Consider the following 25,891-nt stretch of genomic DNA (forward strand, 5'->3'; position numbering starts at 1 on the left):
ATTTTGACAGCATCAGTAAAAGCATGAGGTTGATTCAACTCAAGCAGTTGATTGACTATGATTAGAGTCCTTTTCAGGTAAAGGATCTCTGTCATCAGCAGATGAGGTTTTCCTAGAGTCTTAGTGAAGGTAAAAATTCTGAAAGTTCTGAAACTGAAGGACATAAAACTCAGTATGGGAAAACAAGGGACTAAGACTTCAATTTAGAAGCTAAAAATAGGACAAAACCAGCATAATTTTGCAGGTTAGCACCACTGGTATAACTACTCCAAGCCTAGCAGACCACATCTCAGAAAGAGAAAAAACTAGAAGGAAACAACTGTCTCATTGAATTAACATGCTGCACATGTACATGAAAACTATGGACATAAGTTATTCCAAAATACAATCATCTCAATAAGATTTTGCAATATAGCAAACATCATCATTACCATGAACCCCCCTAAAAAAATGAAACCAACCTAAGCATAAGACATTATCTCACTCTAGACTGATTTGAAATATAAGTGTAACTGAATTGAAATATAAATGTAACTGATCAATAGGTTTAAAATTCAAAGCACTATAACAATGCATGTCCTTGCAATCAAAGTAACAACAAATATCAACCATAAGACACAAATCTTAATAGACACTGTCTAATGGAATTCACACTTACATGACTGATAAAAAAATTAAGTGTAAATGTAAACTCCTCAACAACTCTATAAACATGATTGATACTTCCAATGCTATTACCTCTAAGCTTGTTGGATAGCCAGGGCTGTAATCCAGACAATGTCTTTCTTTACTGCTGAAGATAACGTGTCCCCTTAGGTACCAAATCCTGAAATTCAGAATCTGAATCATTAATGATAAAATTTTCAAATTATATGAATAATGGTACAAAACAATGTTTAAAATGAAGTGCAACAAACCATACTTAAAGTCATCTTTGTGACAGCAGCAACAAACCATACTTAACACAATATACTAGATAGATCATCAAGCTCTTCTTGCATAATACTACGAGTTGTATTAATGAAAAACATTTGTCATATGTATGGTTTTGTACAATAATTGATCTGTGATTCAAATCAGAATCTGTACTTTCTGCTCCAGATTCACTAGAAAGTGTTGAAGTCTCGCTTTCTATTCTGGCAGGTGCTGTATCAATCAGGGCAAACCACAATCAACATAAAAAAAACCGGTAAAGGTACATGCAAGAAACTTAAGCAAACCATCGTAATTTAAATATGAAATCATACCATTGTCAATGTTGGAGAAAGTTAAATATGGTACAGTGTACTTCATATCAAAATAAAATTCACTAGGAGGAATTTTCTTCTTTTTTGCAGCCTTTAGTATACAAAATCAACATATTTCAAAACTCCAAACATTATAATGCAAAAGTATAAGTCATGCAACAAAGGAACTACACAAAGCACTTGCATCAGGAGAAATCCGTACAATTCCTACTTTCTTAACTAAACAATCTAAAGGATTTTCATCTTTTACATCAGATTTGAAAATCCTCTTTTTGTCAAACAGATTCCCGTGGTCCTTGATCACCTGCACACGTATTCAAATCACCAAAATAAAAAATAACGCTAAACATTTAAACAAAGGAAACTTCTATGGTACACTCACAATTTTGAGTGTACCGGTACTCTTGTTTCACAAAATATATAAATTAACGATCACTTTAATGAAATAAAAAGGTATTTGTCAATATTTATATTTTAGAAAACATCATTTCATAAGAAAAATCATCATTTCATTGTTTATAAGGATCATACTAAAAAAATTACATTTTGTCATAAAAAATAATCAATATTCATTGTTATGAGTAATAAAAATTCTTAAAAATTAAATTTTATTTCGTCGAATCTTTTGGTAAATAAAATTTAATTATCTTAGTTGTCAATGATAGAAAATAATTATTTTTCTTCAAAAAAAAAAACTCATTTATTATTAATTGTACGACTTGGTGTACCGATACACCCAAATTTATTGGGTGTACCATAGAATTTTCCTTAAACAAAACCAAAACAGTTAATATTCAATCTTCGGTTAACGTGTTTTTCACCCTGTAATATTGTAATATAGGTCATTTCTGGTTTTCGCGCTATAAAATTTTCGGTTTGGTTTCCGTCCTCGTAATTTTTTTATTTTTTTATTTTTTTCCGAAAAACACCCTTCACCCATCCAACTCAGCAGATTCGCTTATGTGGCGCTGACTTGGTTTTTTTTTTTTAATTGGTCACATCAGATTTTATTATTAAAATATCTTAAATTTAATTTTTAAAAATCCAAAAAATAATATAAATTCATTTATATTAATTTAAAAATAAAAAAATTATTTAAAAAATTAATTTTGAAAATAAAAAAATTGTAAAAATTAGAAAAGAAACTCAGGAAAAATATTTTATAAAATTTTCGAAAAAAAATTGAATATTTTTCTATATTTGTATCCAGATTTTTAAAAAATAAATTTTTTTCCATAAATTTTATTTTGTAGAAAAATATTTGAAAAAAAATCCGATTATATTTTTAAATTTTGAAAATTAAATTCCAGAATATTTTAATTTCAAAAAAAAATCTGATTATATTTTCAGATTTTTTTTTCTAATTTTTTAAATTTGAAATAAAAAACCTAATAAATTCCACAAATTTTAAAAATCGTCATAATTTCGTAAAAAAACTAATTTATTTTTTTGAAAAAAATCTGAATATTTTTATGATTTTTTGGATTTTTTTTATTATATAAGATTTTTTTAAGATAAAATCTGATGTGGAAATTTTTTTTTACATGTGGCCAATTAAAAAAAATAAAAAAATGCCAACTCAGCGCCACATAAGCAAATCTCCTGATTTGGATGGGGGAATGGGGTTTTCCGGAATTTTTTTTTTACGAGGACGAAAATCAAACCGAAAATTTTATAGGGCCGAAAATAACCTATATTACAAGGGTAAAAAATACTATTAATCCTTCAATCTTTACTGTATCTTCAGCTCGGTAAAACCACTGAGCAGTAAAATAATATTCCTTGTCATGGGATTCAAACAATTCCACAATTGTAGAAAAAGTCTATAAACTATTAGGACCATAACAAATAAAATCAACAAAGGGAACAAAACGAAAAAACTTATAAAGATGAATTTTGCATAAAATTTTAGTGTATACTCATAAACTCATAATAATTCATGTGTACAATGCCAAAGTAAGTTATAAAATCATAATAACTCATGACAAGGTCAAAACAAAACCCTTAGCTACCAAAGGTCCAAAACACTATATCACATATAATTCAATATGTATCTATATCATAAAGTAGAACAAAAATTACCATTATTCATGCACCTGGGGTCTTAGAAGTTAGAACTCTTGATTCCACTCTCCCCATCACTAGCAAGGAGGAGGTAAGGATCAACCAAAAATCATTTACCTATTTTTCTTTACCATGTTTTCATAAATACTCCCTCCGGTCTTAAATGTAGGGAAAAAAACAAAAAAAATTGTGGTTTCAAATGTAAAAAAAAATATAGTAAAAACAACCTAATAAATGCTACTATTCCAATGTTACCCTACCTCCATGAGTTCAAAAGTCAAACATGAGATTCATGACAACCATACCAACCTCTAAAGTCCAAACAGTGTACCATAGTGATAACCAGAAATCCTAAAAACATAATAGAGTGGCACTACACAATGATGTTCCAATAAACACAAAACTCAGGAGCTGCAAACACCAAAAACACCTCTGACGCACCGTCATTTCTGATCTAAGGCATGTTGGTGTCCAGGTCCGACACCGACACAATACTGACATGTGATTACATTCAATTATGTCATTTTGTCAAATCACCACCGGTGCAACGTGTCAGTGTCGTGATCGGTGTTTGTGCCTATGCCAGTGCTACATAGAAAAACAGAGTTGTTCCACGACAATGAATGCAACACCACACCACAATTGTGTGCTCAATCTGATATGAAAATAGACACTTTATATAGCTAACCTTGGCGATTCTCGAGTGGTAACTTAACGATTGACCTCGTTGTAACTTACCGTGTTTATGCATCTTTTATTAGGTTATTCGGACAATTGGGGATGGTTGCACCAAAACAAAATCCCTCTATGTTATTTTGTTGAAGTTAGAAAATGTGTCTATACCTGATAGTCATAGCCATGTTGTTTTATCAGCATAACCGGACATAAGTTTGAGAATCATCAGAGACGATGATAGATATGCCTTATTCTTTCATCTCGTGGATTTTGGGAATTTATGTCTAATGAAGGGGCAATTTTGATTTTTTCATCTAGTGGATTTTGGGTATTTATGTCGAATGAAGGGGTAATTTCGATTGTTGAGAGACATTCAGGACATGTGAGACTTTTTATCTTTATTTTTTGGGTTAATAGGTTTTATCCAAGTAGTATATGGCACTTTTGGTTTTGCCCCATGTAAAAAAAAAAAAATTCGATTATATCCTTGTAAAATAAAGATTCTTCAGAAATAGACATGACCTATCTGACTCAGCAGATTCGCTGATGTGGCATGTAAAGTCAACATTTTTTGATGACATGGCTTGTATAATTAATTGGGAACTTCTTTGCCACACTCACAATTTTGAGTGTACCGGTACTCTTGTTTTACAAAATATATAAATTAAAGATCACTTTAATGAAATAAAAATGTATTTGTCAATATTTATATTTTAGAAAACATCATTTCATTGTTTATAAGAATCATATTACAAAATCTACATTTTGTCATAAAAAATAATCAATATTCATTGTTATGAGTAATAAAAATTCTTAAAAATTAAATTTTATTTCGTCGAAGTTTTTGGTTTATAAAATTTAATTATCTTAGTTGTCAATGATAGAAAATAATTATTTTTCTTCAAAAAAAACAACTCATTTATTATTAATTTTACGACTTGGTGTACCGATACATCCAAATTTATTGGGTGTACCATAAAATTTGTCTAATTAATTTTTTTTTTAATTTTTTTTTGTACATGTGGCATTTGTAATTTTTTTTTATTAAATATAATAAAACAAACCAAAAATTATTGAGAAATGATATTTGAACAATCATTTTTTACAACTTTTGTGACAACTTTATCTCTCATACTCACATTATCTTTTTACTTTCTCTTTCTATTACTTTGATTTTTGTGTCACTACCTCATTTCCTTTGTAAAATTTTAGTTGTCACATATATGGATGTTCAAATAACACAACTCAAAATTATATTCTTTCAAGAGCACTGCTATGCAGTACGGATACTTAATCACGGAAGTTGACGAAACAGCAACAGAACTAACAATTCAAGGATAAAGTTGTCATATAGAAATGAATTAAGGATAAAATTGTAATAATACATCAACATCAAGTTCATTCGTTGTTTTCCGTATAAAGAGATTCCATACTATCTAGCATTTACCTTCTTTCAAATATTCCCTTCAACGCCATTTTTATATTCTTTAAACTGCAAAATTCAGAAATTTTTTAATTCAACACCATCTTATCTTCTTCATAAATCCAGATTTTTTTATGAAAAAAACTTGCAGATTCATAAAAATAAAAAAAATAACTCCAACACCGCAACAAAAACAACACTACCTCCCTGTTTTCCATCTCTCTCAAGAACAATAATAACACATCATTAATTAATAAAAAAAAAAAAAAAACAAATTTAATGAAATTTAAAACAGAATTTTTTATATCTTTCCTCTTTTTTGTTTATTTCATCTCCACTCAATCTTCAAATCGGAACATAACTTCAGTTTTGCTGTCAGGAACCACCAGAGTCGAATTGTTTCAGAGAATTGCGAAGTCCCATAGAGTCGCGATTTGAAACGGAATAGCAGTATCGTAGCCAAAACCAATTCATGACCCAGAAGGAGGAATTTCGAAATACGAAGCAGTGAGAGAGCATGTAGAAGAAAAAGGGAGAAATCTGAGAGGAAGGTCGAATCCGTAGAGTCGCCAAAACCAATCTCATACCCAAAAGAAGATCAATTTTTCCCTTCAATTTGCACAAACCCATGGCTTAGCAGTAAGAAAGTTTTGTGGGTGATGATAATTGCAACTCAATTGCAAACCTTAAATCCCCAAATTAGTTTTCCCCAATTTTAAATTTAAAATTGTTGTTGTAGTGAAGAAAAGGGATAATGAAATGAATTTAGAGGGAAGATGATGAACTTAGGAGATATTGGATTAGGATTTTAAAGGACAATTTTTGTTTAAAAAAGTTTTGAGGATTTTAAAAGACTTTGCAAGATTTTGATGATTTTAAAAGACTATTAAGGATTTCAATGGATTTAATTCATAAGATTTTAAAGAATTTGAAATGATTTTATGGATTTCAAGAGATTTCAATAGATTTTATAAATTTTAAGAAATAACTGAAAAAGCTATAGCTACAAAATCTCAATAAAGACTATTTAATTATTTTATTTTATTTTTTACGGGAGAGCTAGAGAGAGTGAAGGAATGAGAGAGAGAGGTTTTTTACGGGAGAGTTAGAGAGAGGTTTTTTACGGGAGAGCGAGAGAGAGAGAGAGAGAGGAAAAGAGAGAATGGAGGAGAGAGATAGTAAAATTTTAAAAGAAAAAAACAATCCTAAGAAATCTCATGTTTTTATGAAAGACTTTTTCATGCTAAAATTTCACTAAAAAATCCCACAAAATCAATCTTATTTATTAAACAATCCTTCGAAATTTGAATGATTTTGAATACTACTAAACTTTTTTTAAGTGATTAAGAGTCTTGATTGAATACCACAAGACTTTTTTTAAATGACAAAGAATCTTGATTGAATAATACAAGATTTTTTTTAAATTGGAAAGAGTCTTGATTGAATACCACAAGACTTTTTTCATGATAAAAAAGTCTTTTAAAATCTCTTAGAATCATGATCCAATACACCTCCTTTAGATTCGAATGTGTTGTTGACAGGCTTTGGGTTTGAGTTTGAGAGAAAGAGTATGAGTGAATATGAGTGGAGACTGGAGATGAAAGCAAGACTCTGGTGATGAAGATGAGTGGAGAATGTGAGAGAGTCTCGGCAGCCATAAAGTTCTATAAACAATTTTTTTATTATGTTTAATAAAAAAGAAAATTGTTTTAAAAAAATTAATGCACCAGCGATTTTAATCTCATAATTTTTGGGTTTTTATTTTTTATTTTTTTAATTAACTAATGATGTGTCAAATAATTACACATGTGGACAAATGAAAAATTAAATTATATTTCCACGTCAGCGAATATTCTGAGTCAGATAGGCTAGGGTCTATTTTTGAATAATCTTTATTTTACACAATAACAAAATTTATTTATTTTTATAGAGGTAAAACCAAAAGTGTCTTATATTACAAAGGTATAGTATTTTTACCCTTAATTTGAGAGAGAATCAGTAACGTAACATAATATCTAACTGAATTTGTGGTTCTCAGTTATGAGCTAAGGAGATTGGACTAAGATTGTCACAGTAAATTTGAGTGACTTTATGTGTGACTTTGAGTTCTTTGAGAAGACACGGCAAATAAAGCTTCAAATGAATAAGAAACTACAACGAAGTCTAAAAAAAGTGAGGAATGAAACCACAACCGCAGCGACTGGAGTTTGCGCGGATGCAAGACCCCAAAACCGAGAACTCGAGATACCATGTAGAAAATTATTTCTAATGAGCAAAGTTGTGAGCAAAGTTTGTGATTGGGAATAATTATTGCATGTACTCCAATCACAACTTTGAATTAGGTTTGAAGTACATGCACTAATTCACTTAAATAGACTAATCTAAACTTAATTGGCCAAGAAATGAGCAAAGTACAACTATTACAAATAATTGAAATTTTTTTTTTTTTTTAAGAGACAATTGAAAATATATATTATGTACAACAGTAAGATATAAACGTCAATAATCAATCCACCTTGCAACATATATATGCATACAAATAATTTTGTGTTTGAAAAGAAACAATTAAAAAGAAAGTTTAGCATTTAGTCCCCCTCACCTCACTCTCAACTCCCAATAAGCCATATATAAAAGGATCTTATATAGAAATCACATATAAAAGTGTAGCTAGTAGGGAAAAGATTGTATATATTTGGTCCGATAATAGAGAGCTTGTATAGAACAAATTATAAAGACAGGAAGGATCTTAACAATCTAAAAAATCAATCCAAGCATAAGTACAGTATTCTGTTGTATACGTTTAATAGACTTTTTTTTAGATAAGTCTATACTTTTAATAGATAAGAAAAAAAGAACATAAGTTAATAAAAAAAAAATTACATAGGAAAAATTCAGTGGATCAAGTTCTAGTTCGTGAATGTGGCACACTTTGACAAAAGGCATGCAAAAGAGGAATTCAATTGACATCAACTTTTTCCGATATCTCTAAAAAGATCCCAGAGTGTTGCACCATATTCTTACATAGTCAGAAATCTAAATAAAAATTATTTAGGCACACATGCATAGAAAATAAAATTTAAAAGGGATGTGATTTTACGGTTCGTCTTTTAAATTTTATTTGTGTACCAAAATACTTTTGATTTAGGGTTGTCTCCAACCAAGTATTTCGCGTTACTTAAAACAAATAACAATTGCATTATGTTAAGATATATTATGATTCTCCATTTATTGTAGGCTAAAGTGCACTCCCCCCTCCGAACTTTTAAAAACTTGTGATTTTAGCTCCCTATGTACAAAAACTACAATTTTGGTCCCTTAATAATTAATCAATTTGCATATTTGGTCATTTTTTTTCCAATTTTGACCGGTCAATGCCTACGTGGCATGCCACATGTGTAATTATTGAATTAAAAATAAAATAACATATAATCATTTTTAAAATTAAATAAATGAAAAATGAAATTTAAAAAATTAAAAAATCAGAAGAAAAAAAATTAAAAATAAACATTCATCTTCATTTCATCCAATCCAATCCAGATAGGCACCATGGAACCAAGGCAATATTGCATACCCACCATGAGACACCAGCGCACTATCTTTCAAGCTTGGAAAACGGAATCACTGATTGTTGACTCACTCCTCCGCTTCCCCCAGCACCGATTCCATTTCTAACGAAGGATTCAGTTCAAACAGGGTCAAAGAAACTTGGAGAATCGCTCCTCTTGCGACACCGACATTGACGTCGTAAAGAAGTTTGGAGAATCGCTGCTTTCTGATATGTTATGGGGTGTTTGTTTTTTATGCTTTCGATGGTGAATGTTATTGAGATGAGATTGAGGATGTTGTCTTGTGGGAATAAATCTGCACCCCATGTTGTTGCTGTTATGGCTTGTGGTTTATATTTTAACTACTATTTATGCCTTTACACACTAGATTTGGAATTGAAATCATGTTTGATTGTTATGTTTTTTGATATATGAAATGGATTGAATTGGATTTATGAAAGAAGAAATTCTGATTTTTTGTTAAGAAGAAATTCATGTGCCATTCCTTTTTTATGGAAAGAAGAAGAAGTATCGTTTACTCCTTTTTTGTTTTCCTTTTCTATTATTTTTTTAAAAAAAATCTGATTTTTTTAGTTTTTCAATTATTTTTCATTTATTTAATTTAATAAATGATTATGTGGCATTTAAAAATAATAATAATTAAAAAATACACGCGTGACATGCCAAATCAGCGTTGACTTTGTCAAAATTGATCAAAAAGACTAAAGTTGCAAAGGGACTAAATCTTAGGGGGCTAAAATTGTAATTTTTGTTCATAGGGGATCAAAATTCCAACTTTTTGAAAGTTAAGGAGGAAAAATGCAATTGTAATTATATTGTAGTTATGCTAGGAGTAATCAATATTTATCTGTAGTTGTTTTGTGTGTTTATTTGAAACACATGTCATATCTCTCTTTGATTCCTAATGTTTCAGATGTTTGGGAGTGGCTTCCAGATAATGCAGAGGGGTACTCTGTGAGAGGTGCCTATGATTTGTTGACGCTTGGGGATGATTCTCATATGGGTTTACCTTTTCAGTTGGTGTGGCATCCTCAGGTTCCTTTGAAGGTTTCAGTTTTTGCGTGGCGGCTTATCCGGGATCGATTACCTACGAAAGCTAATCTGGCGATTCGTGGTGTTGTCCCCGCGGATGATATCTTCTGTGTTTCTGGTTGTGGTCACGTGGAGACAGCTGCTCATTTATTTTTATCTTGTACTACTTTTGCATCTTTGTGGCAGCAGGTGCGCGATTGGATTGGTTTTTTAGGAGTGGACTCTAACATCATTACAGATCATCTGGTGCAGTTTACTCATTTGGCAGGTGTTGGTAAAGCAAAAAGATCGTTCTTGCAGCTTATTTGGCTGTTGTGTGCTTGGGTTTTGTGGAATGAACGTAACAACCGTCTTTTCAATAATTCTATTAATATTGTCCCTCAATTGTTAGATAAAGTTAAATTGTTATCTTTGGGGTGGCTGAAAGCTAAAAAGGTTGTATTTGTCTATGGTACGCATAGATGGTGGTCAGATCCTTTTGCTTGTTTGGGTTTGACTATCTAGTGTAATCTCTGTTTTGTTGTGTTCTTTAACTCTTGTAACTTTTAGTGGTATTCTAGGCATACCTTGTGCTTGGATATTGCTGTGTGGTGTGTTATATAATTTCATTTTGATTTCTTCAAAAAAAAAAAAATTAAGCCTACCTAATATATATCTTATTCCTAAACTAAACTTTAATCTTATCTTAAAAACTGTGTACAGACCTTAGATAATCTATGGGATGATTACAAGAATCAATTTTAAGCTTTGAACCATGCCTTTAGGTGGATTTTCGTGTAAACTGCCCCGAGCCAACATTCATCGCTCGCCTCCCAAGTGATGATCCTCGCCCTCGCGTGTGATGATCTTCATCGCTCGCCTCGCGAGCAACTTTTCTTCGCCTCGTGAGTTGCACCTTGCAGCTCGCCATAGCGAGCAGATCAATCGCCATCGCGAGCTTGACCAGTGAGGAAACATGATTTTGTGATTTTGTGATTTAACTCCTTAAGTCGAACTTTAGATGATTCTGAGTGCCTGAACATGTAAAATAATGATTAGGCAAGTTTTTAGATTGAGATTAAACCTAGGAAAGTTTAAAAATGGATTTTTGGGTGAAAAATGTCAAATTCCCGAGAGCACCCAGTTTCTTGTTCGCCAAGGCGAGCAGCTTACTCGCCAAGGCGAATGCCTTTTTCTTGAACTCGCCATAACAAGTAGAGGCTCTCGCCTTGCGAGCCCTTGTGAGACAGAATACCTTGTTAGGTTAAATGTGACCTTTGTCGCACGAGTTGATGTGAGTTGATCATGGGGTAAGAAACTAAGTTGCTTATCTTACTGTTATTGTTTCAGTAAACCTGAATTATATGATTTGATGTTGTTAATGATGTGATATAAATGTATATGCATTACATGAATTATATATGATGTTGAGATGTTATTGATTTTCATTTGATATTGTTATATCATGAACTGTTTTATATACTGTCTATGTTGCTGTTTGTTTATTAACTAAGCTGCATGAGTCGGTCTAAGATGAAAAATGTTGTTTCAAATTATTGGATTTATATAAGAGGTCGATGGTCTAAGATGTTAAGATGTTGAGTCCATGCATACTCATTCATTGTTGGGGGCTTGATGCCCTGGAGCTTTAGCTCAACTAAGTTGAGGGCTTGATGCCCTGTAAGTATATTAATACTTAATACGTTGAGGGCTTGATGCCCTGGATTGGTACCATATGCATGATTAAGAGGTCTAAGTTGCATGGTCAAGTTGAATGTCGCATTGTCGAGTCAAGTGGTTAAGTTGATTAAGTTGTGTTATATACAATGAGCTGTTAATGAAGTGTTATATGATTATATTATGATTTATGATGAATTTATGATGTTGTTATGTTGTTAAATATAATTGATGAATTATATGCTTAATATTATTGTTTTGTGAAATCTCACCCCTTCTGCTTGGAAATGTTGCTCTTCGTATGAGTAACTTGCAGGTGATCGAGAATAGGTAGCTGTTGATTGCTGTCGTGAGTGGCTATCTCTCACTGTGTCTTTACGTGCTCTGATACGTAACAGGATGAGAACTTTTGTGGCTATTTTCTATTCCTTACGCATTGCTTATGATTTTACATGACTATGATTTAGTTTGGATTTTTGTTAAGATCTTTTGATGAGGCCTTCGTGCCAAGACTAATTATATTGTTGAATTAAATCCGCTGCGAAGTTCTGAATATTTATGTTGAATAAATTATGAAGGATAAATTGTTATTTATTCCATTTAAGATTTTTTTTAGAAGTGTAGCATTCCGTTTATATGATGAATACTCTGATAATTGTTATGAAATTTTTATGTTGGGAAAACGAGGTGTTACATGATTGTGCAATACACATCAAGGAACTCATAATATCCTGATTTATTTTGATTGTTGGTGATTTATCCATAAAGTTTCGTAGGATTCCGAATAAGTTTCGATTTATTTTGATTTTTTGACCGAAACACGTAAAATCAAAACTTGAACGCAGCAAAGTCAGCTGGAGTTAACTGCAGCTGGAGCCAACAGTAATTAACTGCTGCCGAATTTCCCAATTGCAGTTAACTACTGCTGGGGTAAATTTGTAACTTCCATGTGTTATTAGGAACTTTTTAATGTCACAAAAATAATTTTCAAAAAATTGTATACTTCTTCTATGGAAAAAAAATACATAGACCGTAACACCCCATTTTCCCAACTTAAAAATTTCAAACATATTATCAGAGTAATCAACATATAAACGGAATGCTACACTTCTAAAAATCATAAATGAGATAATTAACTAATTATCCTTCAACATAATTCAATTCCAAAACTTTGCAGCAGATTTAGTTCAACATCATAAATAAGTCTTGGCATACAGGTCTCATCAAAACATCTCATAAAATTCAGTTAAACAATTTGATTCAATTAACATCATAAATCAATACGTAAGGAATAGAAAATAGCCACAAAAGATCTCATTCTGTTACGTATCAGAGCACCTAAACGACTCAGTGAGAGATACCCACTCACGACAACAAACACAACGACCTACTCTCGATCACCTGCAAGTTACTCATACGAAGAGCAACATTTTCAAGCAGAAGGGGTGAGATTTCACAAAATAATAATATTAAGCATATAATTCCAACAATTATATTTAACAACATAACAACATCCTATATTCATCATTGATAGTAATCTAATCATTAACACTTCATATTCAACGTATTATATACATAACACGTAACACATATTACTCAAATCATAACCATCATCATATAAGATCATAAATCATCACATCATAAACGTCATCTTATATCATAAATGACACAACATAAACAACAACGATTAATAAATATTAATACTTCACTTAGTTCTTTATTAACAACTCATTGACAAATGACAACTCAACGACAACGACAATGCAACTTCTACAACTTAAACTCAACATATGCAACTTCAACTTCTTAATCATGCATGTGGTACCAATCCATGACATCAAGCCCCCAACATATAAGCGTAAATAGGCTTACAGGGCATCAAGCCCTCAACATAATATGTATAAATATACATTACAGAGCATCAAACCCTCACCCAACTTAAATGAGTATGCAATGATTCAACATCTTAACAACTTAACAACTTAGACAAACATTAGCACCTTAATGATATTAATACACCACGACGGCAAGGCAACACTATTAACTAATATGCAGCACGTCAACATCAACAATAATCATCAAATATAACCATTACAACTTCATATCAACGTCTTTCACAGTTTATAAATCTTCTCACATTAATCATCAAATTAAATCATATTCATCACAACAGCAAGGCAGCATCATTTAAACATATACAACAAGTAACCACCAATAATATTCTTCATATGTAACAATTACAACTTCATATTAACAACTTTCACAATATATAAATCTTTTCGCATTAATCATCAACTTTAAACAACAATATTAAATCATCTTAGTCATCCTCTCTGAACCTCATTATAATCATTAAAACTTCAGTCCTACCCCAAAGGTCAGTTTATAACATCACGTGCGACAAAAGATCGCAAGAAACCTAAACAAGGTTGTCTGCCATAAGGTTGCTCGTGAGGCAAGCCTCACTACTCGCTATGGCGAGTTCAGGAAATTGCACACTCGCTATGGCGAATTCACAACTCGCCATGGCGAACTGGGAAAGGGTGCTCTCGGGAGTTTTGACATTTTTCCCTAAAAGGCCTCATTCTTAACTTCTCTACGTCCAATCTTGATCTAAAAATTTGGCCAATCATTCCTAAACAGGTTAAGGCACTCAAAATCATCTAAACTCGACCTCTAACATTAATCCTCAAAATCATGATTCACTCACTGGACAACTCGCTATGGCGAGCAAGTTCTGGGTTACTCGCGAGGCGAAGAGGTTTTACTCGCGTGGCGAGCGATGAGCTTCATCAATCGCTATGGCGAGCGATGAATGTTGGCTCAGGCAGAACTGCAGTTTCCACGAAAATTCACCTAAAGTCATGGTTTAAACCTCAAAACTGATTCCTGTAATCATCCTATGGATTACCTAAGGTCTGTAAACAGTTTCTACATCAATCTAACAACTCTACATCAATTAATCCTCAATTTCTCTCTTAAACCCTAATTCTCCAATTTCTCTAATTCAATCCTACACTTGTTAATTATAACTATCAAAATCATACAGTTTAATAGAATTGAATGCTAGTCTCACCCATACCTTAGAATCAAAAATCGCAGCTCTCTTGGTCTCTTTCTTTTCTCTTGGCTTTTTCTCCGTTTTCTCCAAAAACTGATCATACGTACTAATTTTTCTAAACTAGGTCTTCTCCTATTTATATCTCCTCTATTTACTTTATCTTATTCCTCTTTTTCCACTAAACTCTTCTAAATTCCAAAACAACCTCACATCTCAATATTTATTTTATTTTTCAAATCTTATTCTATTAAATACTAAAATAAGTCTATGAATAAAATATCAACACATCACCTAATCATATAAAATCACATAAATCATCAAAGTAGACTCTAAACTCAATAAAATAATTAAATAATTAAAGAGGGCGTTACATAGACCACTCTTTTGGTACACCCTTTTGTACCACTGGTGATGTGGCAAGGGACATTTTAGGAATTTCATCTTACAACTACTCTCTTCTCATCTCCAAACCGATCTCTGTCACTTGTATCTATCTCACCACCACAACCTCCACACTCCTTAACCACCACCACTCCCTCTTTCTTTCTCGTCGGCCACCACCACCTCCGTCACCGGCCACAATCCTAATCACGATCTTACAACACATGTCCCTTACAATTTCCAACGAATAAACAGAAAATGCCATGGATGAGGTGCCAAAAAAAAAGTTTCAATCATTTTCTTTTCTCCCAAACACGTTTGAGGAAGAAAGAAGGAAAATTTCGCGGAGTGTGTAATAGTTTAGGGGAAAAAACCCCAATTACCCAACAAAATCTATAATTCAATTTTGATATAAAAATTCAAACTATTGAAGATTTTTGGAATCTCACAACTGTTACCACTGTTTATCCATTTGCCCCAACTAGATCTGATCCACAATTCATTCTGCTTTTTCCTATCTCAAAAGGGTTTCTCCTTGTTCAAACCGTTTTTGAAAGTGGTGGTGGTTAAGGAGTGTGGAGATGAGATAGAGAAAAGTGAGGGAGATTTGTGGCCGCTGTGGTGAGATAGAGAGAAGTGACAGAGATGAAAAATAAATGAAATCTGAATTTTTTATTTTTTTTAAGTTGACACTTTTTAAGAGTATTTTATATATTTTTTTGACATGTTGAAATATGTATAAGATGGTATGACACCTAAGATGGTTTACCTATCATCAGTCTTCTTCTATAAGCCCATGCAACATCGTTTTGGATGTGACAATCCATACTAGTTCTGTGACAAATCAATTTTGAGAGAAAAGTTGACTGTGCCTTTTTGTTTAGTAAGAAAAAAAATGGTTTTATGTGAAAGTGTGACAGTTGTGAGAAAAGCATGGGAGTATGTTTGCATACTAATATTTGATGGGGGCGGGACACGTTTCATTTCATATGGAGAGAGACTCGTATTTCGAAGACGATTTGATGGGGACCAAGGTTTTTGTTGGAGGAGTAACGATATCTTTTTCCTTAACAATGTACAGGTTACAGAGGAAAAATTGGCACCTGCAGACCCTTATGACCATCCTTGGGACGGATACAAAGTGTACCCATTGGGGCATTGATTTTATTTTTGTTCCTATTAAAAATTAAGTGTTACCCCATAAAAATTGTTAAATAATTTTATTTGTGAATAATTACATGCTCAACAATATCATAGACGCCGGTCTCCTAAGAGGTCACTTGATTGCATACTTACTTTTGGATTTTGAGGTACTTGGTTTAAGATTTGGGCACATCATATTAAAAAAAAAATGATATATGAATGGTTAAATGATTTTGTGGTCAAATGCAGGGCGGAGCCACCCCCAGCTAGTGCCCAGGCTCAGCTCCAACTTCCTTTGTAGCAAGCCCAACCATTACTAGAATTTTTAGCTTTTTCTGCGGATTTACCTGCGGATTTTTGTGTAAATTCTGCAGGAAACACATTTCATGCAGATTTTGCCAAGAGTTTAGGTTCCGCAGGAAAGATATATCCGTAGAAAATATGAAATTATATACAGGAAATGTGAAATTATTCGCAGGAAGGAAGTAACGTTTTGCGATAAATTTTTTTCCCAGACTCTATAAAATTCCTGGCTCCGCCACTGGTCAAATGCATAAACAAAATAAATACCAAGATTGTGTTTAGGGCACGAGATACATTATTTTTTTCATAAGGAAATTTAATAGCTAGCTATGATATCAATATTTTTTCTTGTACCAAAAAAATATTTCTCTTTCAAAAGATTTTGAATCTTACTGATTTGACTTTTACAACTCTTAACTCAAATTAATTGAGTTACACAACAAAGAAGAGATATAGTATCACAGCACAGTGTTGGATGACGACTCTAGTAGTGACCAGGCAAAGTGTTCATCAGCTAAGGTGGTATAGTATCTTCTAATTATTTTAAGGTTCAAGTGAAAGTCATTGTTGGCTAATACAAATAACAAAAATAACCTTAGTGGCCAAGTTATCTACTATATATGAGGTTGCTGCTTGATTTGGTTTCCATCAAGGGATGGTAAATTCATCAACTAGATGTTAATAACAAGTTCCTCCATGGTTATTTAAATGAAAGTGCCTCAGGGTGTTGCCACTCCAAAACAAAAGGTCAAGTGTGAAGACGGACAAATGGAATGAAACAAGCTAATTGACCCATTAAAAAAGCTAAAGGTCGCTTTAGGGATGGTATAATTGATTCTATCGTTTTTTTTTTATGATTTTAAGAAGAGTTGATTTTAAATGTACAATCTCTATCAATTGGAGCAACTTTATATGCATTTGCGGAGCTTTTTACAATATATGAATCTTCGATATGTATATGCATGAACCTAACGTATAAACCTAACGTGCATCATGCACAACAATCTATGCAGCTTCAATATGTATATGCAAGAATATGTACGGTATGTATACATATGAATGGGATTAATTGGAAGCTCCATCCCGATGCATGTTTTAGGTTAGTGGAGTATATCACATGATGTCTTACGTGAAGCATTCAAGCATGTTGATGGCACATAAGTATCGGATATTATTTGAAATAAGGAGGCTCCATTAAAGGTTTTGTTATTTAGGCAATTGCTAAATAATAGGATTCTCACGAAGGATAATTTGCTTCGTCGTGGTCCTCTTTATTTAGATTTCAGCTTGTGTGTTGGAAGGTGCAATTTGGAGGAAAGCGCAGATCATCTTTTTCTAATATGCGATTTTTTTAGGAGTATTTGATAGCTTGTGTTACAATGGTTAGGCATATAATTTTTAGTGCTTCTGGCGCGTCTATCATAATGTTTAGTTTGACGGTCTTGGAGGGTTTTTGAAACAAATTTGTTCTTCCATTATTATAATTTGGTAGACTTGTGTTTTGGTCATTTGACAGAAAATAAATTTGCGCAATCTTTGACGACGGAGCATCATATGATATTTTACACTATGTTTTTAATTATTTTCTTTGTATTTGAAGGAAAATAAGAGAAAATTTAGAGAAGTTGTCAATGGTTTCAAGAATATTTTGTATTGTTTTCATTCTAGTCGGTGTAATTCACTTTTATCCTAAATCATGCAACTCCATAAGTGTTGAGTTATTTTTATCGAGAAATCATATAAATCAGCAAAACAAGACATCACGTGAGGGATCAAAGATATGAAAAATGAAGATCAATGGTTCTTAAAAGGTTTTTAAAGATAATACAAGTTGGGGAAAATTCATCCAAAATTACAAGACATTTCAAGACGGAAAATTGATGAAAAACTGCAAAATTGGCATTGGAGTTGCTTTCACATGCGCCTCTGCTCATGAGAAAACCCTGAATGTTGCTCCTTGCGTCTCAGTTTGTGTGCCCCGCACACAAGTACGAGAAAATGCAATTTTAACTTGCTTTTCAAACTGAATAAGTGGAAAAAGTCTAGTTCTCATCTCTTAATCATTAAGTAATGATGCAAAATAACAAAATGGTTTTAAGTTTTTTTTACAACTTAAGTTCTTTAAGTTAATTAAATATAACAAGTTTGTCTCTTTAAGCATGTTTCGTACTAGTTGGGTCTTTAAGACATTTAATCGTAACTTTTAGTCTGGAATAACTTACATATTTAAGATTTGAAATCCCCAAATTGTCACAGTTATTTTTTTTTTTTTTAAGGAAACAGTTAAATAACTTAAAAATCTAATTGGTATGAACAAAACTTAAAACCAATTTGTTACAATTAATTAATTAACTTAAATGACCTAAGTGGTAAAAAAAATCTAAAATACTAATTTGTTGCAATTAAATAACTTAAAAGATCTTTAATATAATTTAGCTAATAATTTATTATGTTTATTTTTAAAGGAGGAATAATTTAGGCAAAATTACACCTTTAACCCCTTAACTTAATTTCAGGTAACAATTTGGTCCTTTATCTTTTTTTCATTTCAATTTGATCCTTTTTGTCTATTTTCATATGAATTTTTAAGTTTAAAATTCATGATTTTATTTTCTTATGGTCTTTCAATCTTCAAATCTATGATCCTCGTCTATGTTTGCATAAGAATATTAGATTTGAAGCTTAAAAGATAAATGATCAAACTGTTACCTGAAATTAAGTTAAGGGACTAAAAATGTAATTTTGTCAATAATTTATTATGTTGGAAATGCTAATATGGAACAAAACTGAGAAATGATTTTCCAACAAAGTGATATTTCGGTTAACTAACTTATCACGTTGTTTTGTGATTTTTTTTAATTTTAATATCAACTTTATTTCCTTTAAAATATAAATTTAGTCCACCCAAACAAATTATTAAAACAAGAGAGAAAGTTGCTTGTAGCTGAACCCAAAATAAACTTGTATGAAAAGAGCAAGCAAGAAAGCAAGAAGAAAGTAAAAGAGAAAGAATGGTAGTACCGCCGTTTCTAACTTGTGGGAGGAGTGGGAAGGGTAAGGATGAAGAAGAAGAAAAAAAAGAAAAAGAAAAGGCAGAAGAAGAAGTACATGACAATCTGGTGTGGTGTGAAGATAGAAAGGAAAATGATTACCATTGTTCTATTGCTACATCTCAATCTAATACTGTAATGGAGGATTTTTATCAAGTTGAGTTTGGCAAGAACTCACTGTTTGTTGGAGTTTATGATGGCCATAAAGGTCTTGATGCCGCCCGGTTTATCCGTGTTTGTCTCTTCCCTGAACTAAGTAGTGAGTCTTCTTCCTTTTCTCTTTTATGCTTTCATTATTCAGATGACTTTCAATCTTTGCACAACTTAGAGATTATTGGTATAGTTTAGAAGCATAACTTGTTGTTCTTTTTTTATTAATTTCATTCAATTGGTAATTTTTTATGAGTGAACAATATCTAAACACATGGTATGAAATTATTTGCATAAATTGAACCTTGTTTTTGCGTGTATTATTGTGGAGTATTTTAGGTCTGTAGTGTACTTGCATTAGATGATATGTGGAGGTGGTGGTATGCATTTATGCATGTTGATTCATTATTTGAATAATAGAGCATATGTGATGTGAATGTTTCTTTGGAATCTCTGTTCTGATTTTTGTGAAGGCCTGGTGTGGAGTTATTGCATTGTTACATGATTTAGTGTTCCTTATATTTAGATATGTTATTGTGAAGGTGGTTGATGACTGGTCTTTATTTGTAGCTCTAGTTTTTTATTTAGCCGTTGCCTTATCATCTAAGTGGGTGAGTGTTTGCTTTGAGCAAAAGGTGTTGTTTTGGCAGCTTATTCTCTTGGACCTTGGAGTAGTGTTAGCTTTGATCATATATCCATTATGAGACACGTTTCAAATATATATTAGGTGATTATCTAATGGAATTGTGATGTCCTTGAATTATATATATATTGGTGTTTGTGATCTGGGCGTTTTTATTTTGTACACATTTAGCCTTATGTGGTTTATCTTTGTATTATCTTTCTCTGGCATATCTTATATCTTATATCTTATGCCAATTTATCAATAAATTTATCCTTTGTTGACTGTTTATAAAAAGAAAAGAAAACAAATAATGCAGTTTTATGTTAAAATCTGTAACAGGGCTTGTTACGGAGAACAAAGTCGTATCTGAAGATATTATGGAACAAGCTGTTGATTTTATTGAGAAGGGCTTTAAGGAATATGTTACAAATAATATTGATGACGATGGAAGGGTAGGAAGTGTTGGTTCCTGCTGCCTATTTGGAATAATATGGGGAAGGACTCTTTTTGTTGCAAATGTTGGAGATTCCCGCGCGATTCTTGGTTCTTCTAAGGGTTTTTTTAAAAGACCACATGTTGTTCAACTTACAGTTGATCACCATGTTAGTCATGCAGCTGCTAGAGAAGAGATCCGGAACCATATCACTAATGATCCATTTGTTTTGTGCAAGAATCGTGGATCATTGCGAGTTAAAAGCTTAATTGAGGTTTGATTTTCTTTTAATCTTTAGATAGATATAGATATTGATTAGGAAATTTTAACTGATCTATCATATGCTGAGCTTTATCTATGTCCATCATATCAACGTTGCCTAACTTATTTGTGTAAGGGCCCGTTTGGATTAAACTTATTTTGAGCTTTATGCAAATAAATAAGCTTTCATGTATTATTCATAAATTTGTAATTGTAGTTTATGAAAAAATAGTTTATAAAGAAACAATTTTCGTTAGTGAGAGAACTTATAAAAATTAACATAAAAACTTATTTATTTCATAAGCTGTTTTGCCTACGTTCAAAATAAGCTTAATCCAAACCTGCCCTAAATATGCAATTCAAATAATTTCATTTGTTTACTTCTTAGCAATTTTTTTCTTCTATATTTAATGTTCCAAGTATTAATGTGATAATCTCATATATAACTGTTTGCTGATTTGACAATTGGTGCTAGATAACCAGAAGCATTGGGGATGCATATCTAAAGTGGTCGGATCCACATCCAAGCTTTGAAACATTTTCTAGATATGAAGCAAATGTAATCTCAGAAAAACCATTTACAGATAGAAGAGATATAGATGAGAGTGATAAATTCCTAATATTTGCTTCACATGGTTTTTGGAAACTTATGACAAATTCGGAAGCAGCTGATATTGTTTACAACAATAGCCAAGATGTATATACTACTTTTCTTTTAACTTGTTATCATTTTATTATTATCTCTGCTCCCTTACTGGCTTTTGATTATGATATACCGAATTTTTCTAGGGAATCTCAAAAAGACTTGTGAGAGCTGCTCTAGAGAAGGCCATCAATGATATTATCACTTATTGCAATCTTCAGAACTTGAAAGCAGGCAATGGTTTGCTGGGTCGTCGTCATTATTATGACGATGTCACTGTAATTGTCATATTCTTGAACAAAAGGAGCGACACACCAACGACGGAACCCGAATTTCAATCAACAACTTCTACAAATGAGTTGAAGGTAATTTTATATTTGCTGCTCAGGAACATCATTATCATTACTTTTATTATCATGCTTTGTGAGAGCAAAAATGTGTCTCTGTTATAGAATAGAGGAAATCAACTTTTAAGAACACCAATGTGTGTTTCTTACTTTTTATTCTTCAAATTTTTGCCTTTCCTTTAGATATCCAAGTTTGTTCATCTGTAGGATTTCAAGGCAAGCTCTTCTCAGAGTAATTCTCATCTACCAATGGCCTTAGGAAGCATGGAGAGATTTCTTAGTCTTCAAGATATTACACCCGACTTCCTGGATGCGGTAAAGTTCCTGCAAAAAAGCCTATTGGAAAAATCGGGTGATGGAGATAAGAATTTTAAAGACTTGGCATTCTCGGTTGGAGAAATCTTGAAACGTATCCAGACTGCACATAAATATTGTGACTTGGCTGATAAAAATCTGAAGGATCCCACCATATCACAGGATGAGATGGACGTGTATATGAAAGAGTTTCAAATGTGGAAAGAAAATTTAGAGAAGGCTAAGAGTGATTGGATATCTATCAGGAAACGCATAGATGAGCTTAGTTCAAGCGAAAGGAAGATCGTGGAAGAAGAAATAACATTGGAAGCTCTGCATGAGAATCCCCCTAGTAAGATCCGCTAACTTTAAAATATATTTTTGAATTATACAATATTTGTTTGTTAAATAGATCAAATTCGATTATTTGTTGTTTCATATTGCTATACAACACAATACTACAACTGATAGTGAAGTAGGATTGAAACGTAGAGGAATATTCATAATTGAAATTATGTTGACATTTTTATTAGTGATATATGAATGTGTATGTACGGAAGCTTAAGAGAGTTATCGAATAAATGTGCAGAGCAGGGCGAGACATCGAAGGACACTCAACCAGATAAGGATAGCGATGGATCAAAAAAAAGCAAAGAAACCCCGGTCAAGAAAAAATTAGGAAAATGCTGCATTCCTTTCAATCAGTAGTAAGTCAAATTGTTTTTTTATAGAACCTGTCAATACACTTCACTCTGTAGCTGTAATATATGCTTGCCGAGATCACTGTTAGAATAGCTACACTTTGGTGGGTTTAAGCAATGGTACACTAAGATTTAGCATCTAAGTAGCTAAGTCAAACTCCTTTTTCAGAAACTGTATCTGAAAGTAAAAAATATTGAGGAAATTACGTATTGTAAACAAAATCTTAAACAGCAACATAAATCAGAATATGATATGTGAATGGTAAGTCACTCTTTAAATTGAAAAAAACTATCACATTTATTTATTTGAAAGCATATACAAACCATGCAAAAATTATTTGAAAACATACTATTCTTTTCTGATATCATAAAATTGTAATTATAATTGATCGAAAAATCACATGAAATAAATTATGATGTATAGGATGATATATTTATTAATTACATAATCTTTCGTACGATACAATTACTATAAGAACAGTTGAGTGAGTCAGTCAACATATCACTTAGACTCGATCCTACTTAAATGTGAATAACATCGAGCATTTTAAGTCTAAGATAGATTTGTGTATAAAAAATTTACCAAAGCAAAGTATAAGACAGGAGAAGGAACGTACCCGACTCTTTTGAACATATCCAAACATTCCTGAAGAATATTAAATTTTAAAGAGCAATACTAAATTTACAACTGATCCATAGTTACAAACCGTTTTCAAGACAACGCTTCAGTCACACTATGCGATTGAAATTGCAACCACATAGCTCTGAAACCAGAATAAAGAACTAACAGCAAATAAAGCTCAGAATTTGATGCTTTGTCGGATATTGAAAAGGAAAACACATCCCAGAAAATACAAAAGGGCATTGTTACTTTCATATATTCTCTATGACTTTCTCAGCACTCAATATTTTATTTTGATTCGAATTTTCGGTGCACCTGGTGTAACCTTCAGTGGCACCGGTTTGGTATCAATCCCTTTGATTTCCGATATAGGATTATAACTGCTGGGTTCAAATTTCAGTTGTTTGGCATCGTCCACTTCAGGCTCCTCTTTCTTACATGACAAGTTTGTGAAGGATCTTTTAGCTTCATCGCTTGGCAGCTTTGCCAATTCTATTTCCTTGCGTTTTTTCTCTTCAATCATTTTCGCTCTAAATATTCTGGGTCATTTTGCTGTCCTTTATGACTTTTCTGTTTACATTTTTTATCCTTTGTTACTTTGTATGATCTAATCTAGCAACTGAAAGTGTTAAGGCTGGAAAATCGTCGTGGATCAGCATCTATATTGTTATCTTGAATAATACTAGACAGTGATTGATCTTCTGGCTGAGGTTGTGAGTAAACTACACTTGAATCTGTAGTACATTGGAGTCATTTGGCAGTCATTAGGGAACCGGGACCATAACAAGAGTTAACTTCCTCGATATTGTGATTATCAATGCCAACAGTCTCAGCAAAATTCCTCCGAGGTGCATCTACTGAAACTGAACTGCTAGCTCCAGATCAGTTTCATTATGACCACCTAAAGAGCGTTCAACCGGTTGATTATTAGTATTAGCCCTATAGGTGGCAGAAGATCGCTTAACCATGATTTTGTTTAGCCTTTTCTTTCATGACTGTTGGAAACGGCATCCACCTCCTTGGGAATTTCATTAGGAGCTTCAATTGGTACTTCAGGGGGAAATCCTGTTAAGTCCTTTGTTGGGAGTCTCAAGGGGCACTTCCTTTAGAGCTACATGTACTTCTTTGGGAGTTTTAAAAGTTTGGCCCTTAGGAGTTTTAAAATACCACCACTACTATGAGCTTATGCTAATTGAACATTGAGCTTACAGAATATGTGTAGGCTTAAGGCAAAAGGTTAAGCTTGATACAATATTAGAACAAAGAGTTACAATGTGATTTGTGTATCTAAATCATGCATTTACTTATTGTGGTTGACAGATATTGAAAGAGCTATTGGAAGAACTTAATGATCCAGACATGACTGATGTTTCGAGTGAAATTGAAAGGAGGAAGGCAGCACATGAAGGATAGGATAGATCTACATCGAGCTGTTAACTCATGATCTTCATTATTTTTTTGGATGTATTTGTAATTTGTTGGTGAACTTAATGTTAGGGTGATGGTATTGATTTTTTTTTTATTTTTTTATGGTGAATTGCCATTTTGAGTTTGTATGGATTGGTTTAATTTTAGGATGGATGAATGTATTCGTATTTTGACTATGTTTTGATTTTAGTTTGTTTCATGGATGTATTTCAAGATGGACAAATGTTTTAATTTTAGTTTGTTTGATGAAATTGTTTCAATTTGAGTATGAAATATTTGAGTACGCGTTGATGAAGTTTGTTTGATGGATGTATGTATTTCACAAAGAAGATATGTTTTAATTTTAGTTTGTAAGAAATTTTTTCAATTTGAGTATGAAATATTTGAGTTCGAAAATGAAAATGTTCAACGGTTACGGACTATGAGTATAGTAGTCGTCGAAAGTTAGAGTCGGTAAGAGGAGGAAATGTTATGTTTCCGGAAGGATATGATGATCTGGAAGAGAAACTTTGAATGATATAAGTAAGGGTAAACACCATTTTAGACCTTCATGTGTCAACTTTTCCATGTCATAAAAAGTATATGCAACCATAAATTTTGTAGTTATGTGCTTCATTATTTTTTAGATAAAAAAATCTAATAAAAGTTTTATAAAAAAAAATTAAATATAAGAACCAAGAGTTACAATGTGATTTACCTATATAAATTATGCATTTTTTTATTATGGTTTGCAGCTATTAAAAGAGCTAATGATCCAAACATGATGCATATAAACTCTTTTCAAGA

At 32.2% G+C, this 25,891-nt stretch overlaps 3 protein-coding genes across 3 annotated transcripts; all 3 read left to right on the forward strand.

Annotated features, from left to right (window-relative positions):
• The first annotated feature begins 9,854 nt into the window (after positions 1-9,854).
• Positions 9,855-16,684, forward strand: LOC112420942 (uncharacterized). Its single transcript, XM_024780787.1, has 2 exons — positions 9,855-10,347; positions 16,623-16,684. The coding sequence occupies exons 1-2, from the start codon at positions 9,855-9,857 to the stop codon at positions 16,682-16,684; spliced, it is 555 nt and encodes a 184-aa protein (XP_024636555.1).
• A 2,878-nt stretch (positions 16,685-19,562) lies between these two features.
• On the forward strand, positions 19,563-22,267 carry LOC120575793 (probable protein phosphatase 2C 67). The gene is made up of 5 exons (XM_039832814.1): positions 19,563-19,938; positions 20,716-21,083; positions 21,546-21,767; positions 21,860-22,078; positions 22,244-22,267. The coding sequence occupies exons 1-5, from the start codon at positions 19,563-19,565 to the stop codon at positions 22,265-22,267; spliced, it is 1,209 nt and encodes a 402-aa protein (XP_039688748.1).
• LOC11441614 (uncharacterized) lies at positions 22,223-25,272 on the forward strand. Its single transcript, XM_024780788.2, has 3 exons — positions 22,223-22,706; positions 22,944-23,061; positions 24,998-25,272. Coding segments are annotated over exons 1-3 (516 nt in total). The 5' UTR covers positions 22,223-22,309; the 3' UTR covers positions 24,999-25,272.
• Positions 25,273-25,891: the final 619 nt, after the last annotated feature.

Source organism: Medicago truncatula, chromosome 4 (assembly GCF_003473485.1).
Source record: "Medicago truncatula cultivar Jemalong A17 chromosome 4, MtrunA17r5.0-ANR, whole genome shotgun sequence".
Lineage (NCBI taxonomy): Eukaryota > Viridiplantae > Streptophyta > Magnoliopsida > Fabales > Fabaceae > Medicago > Medicago truncatula.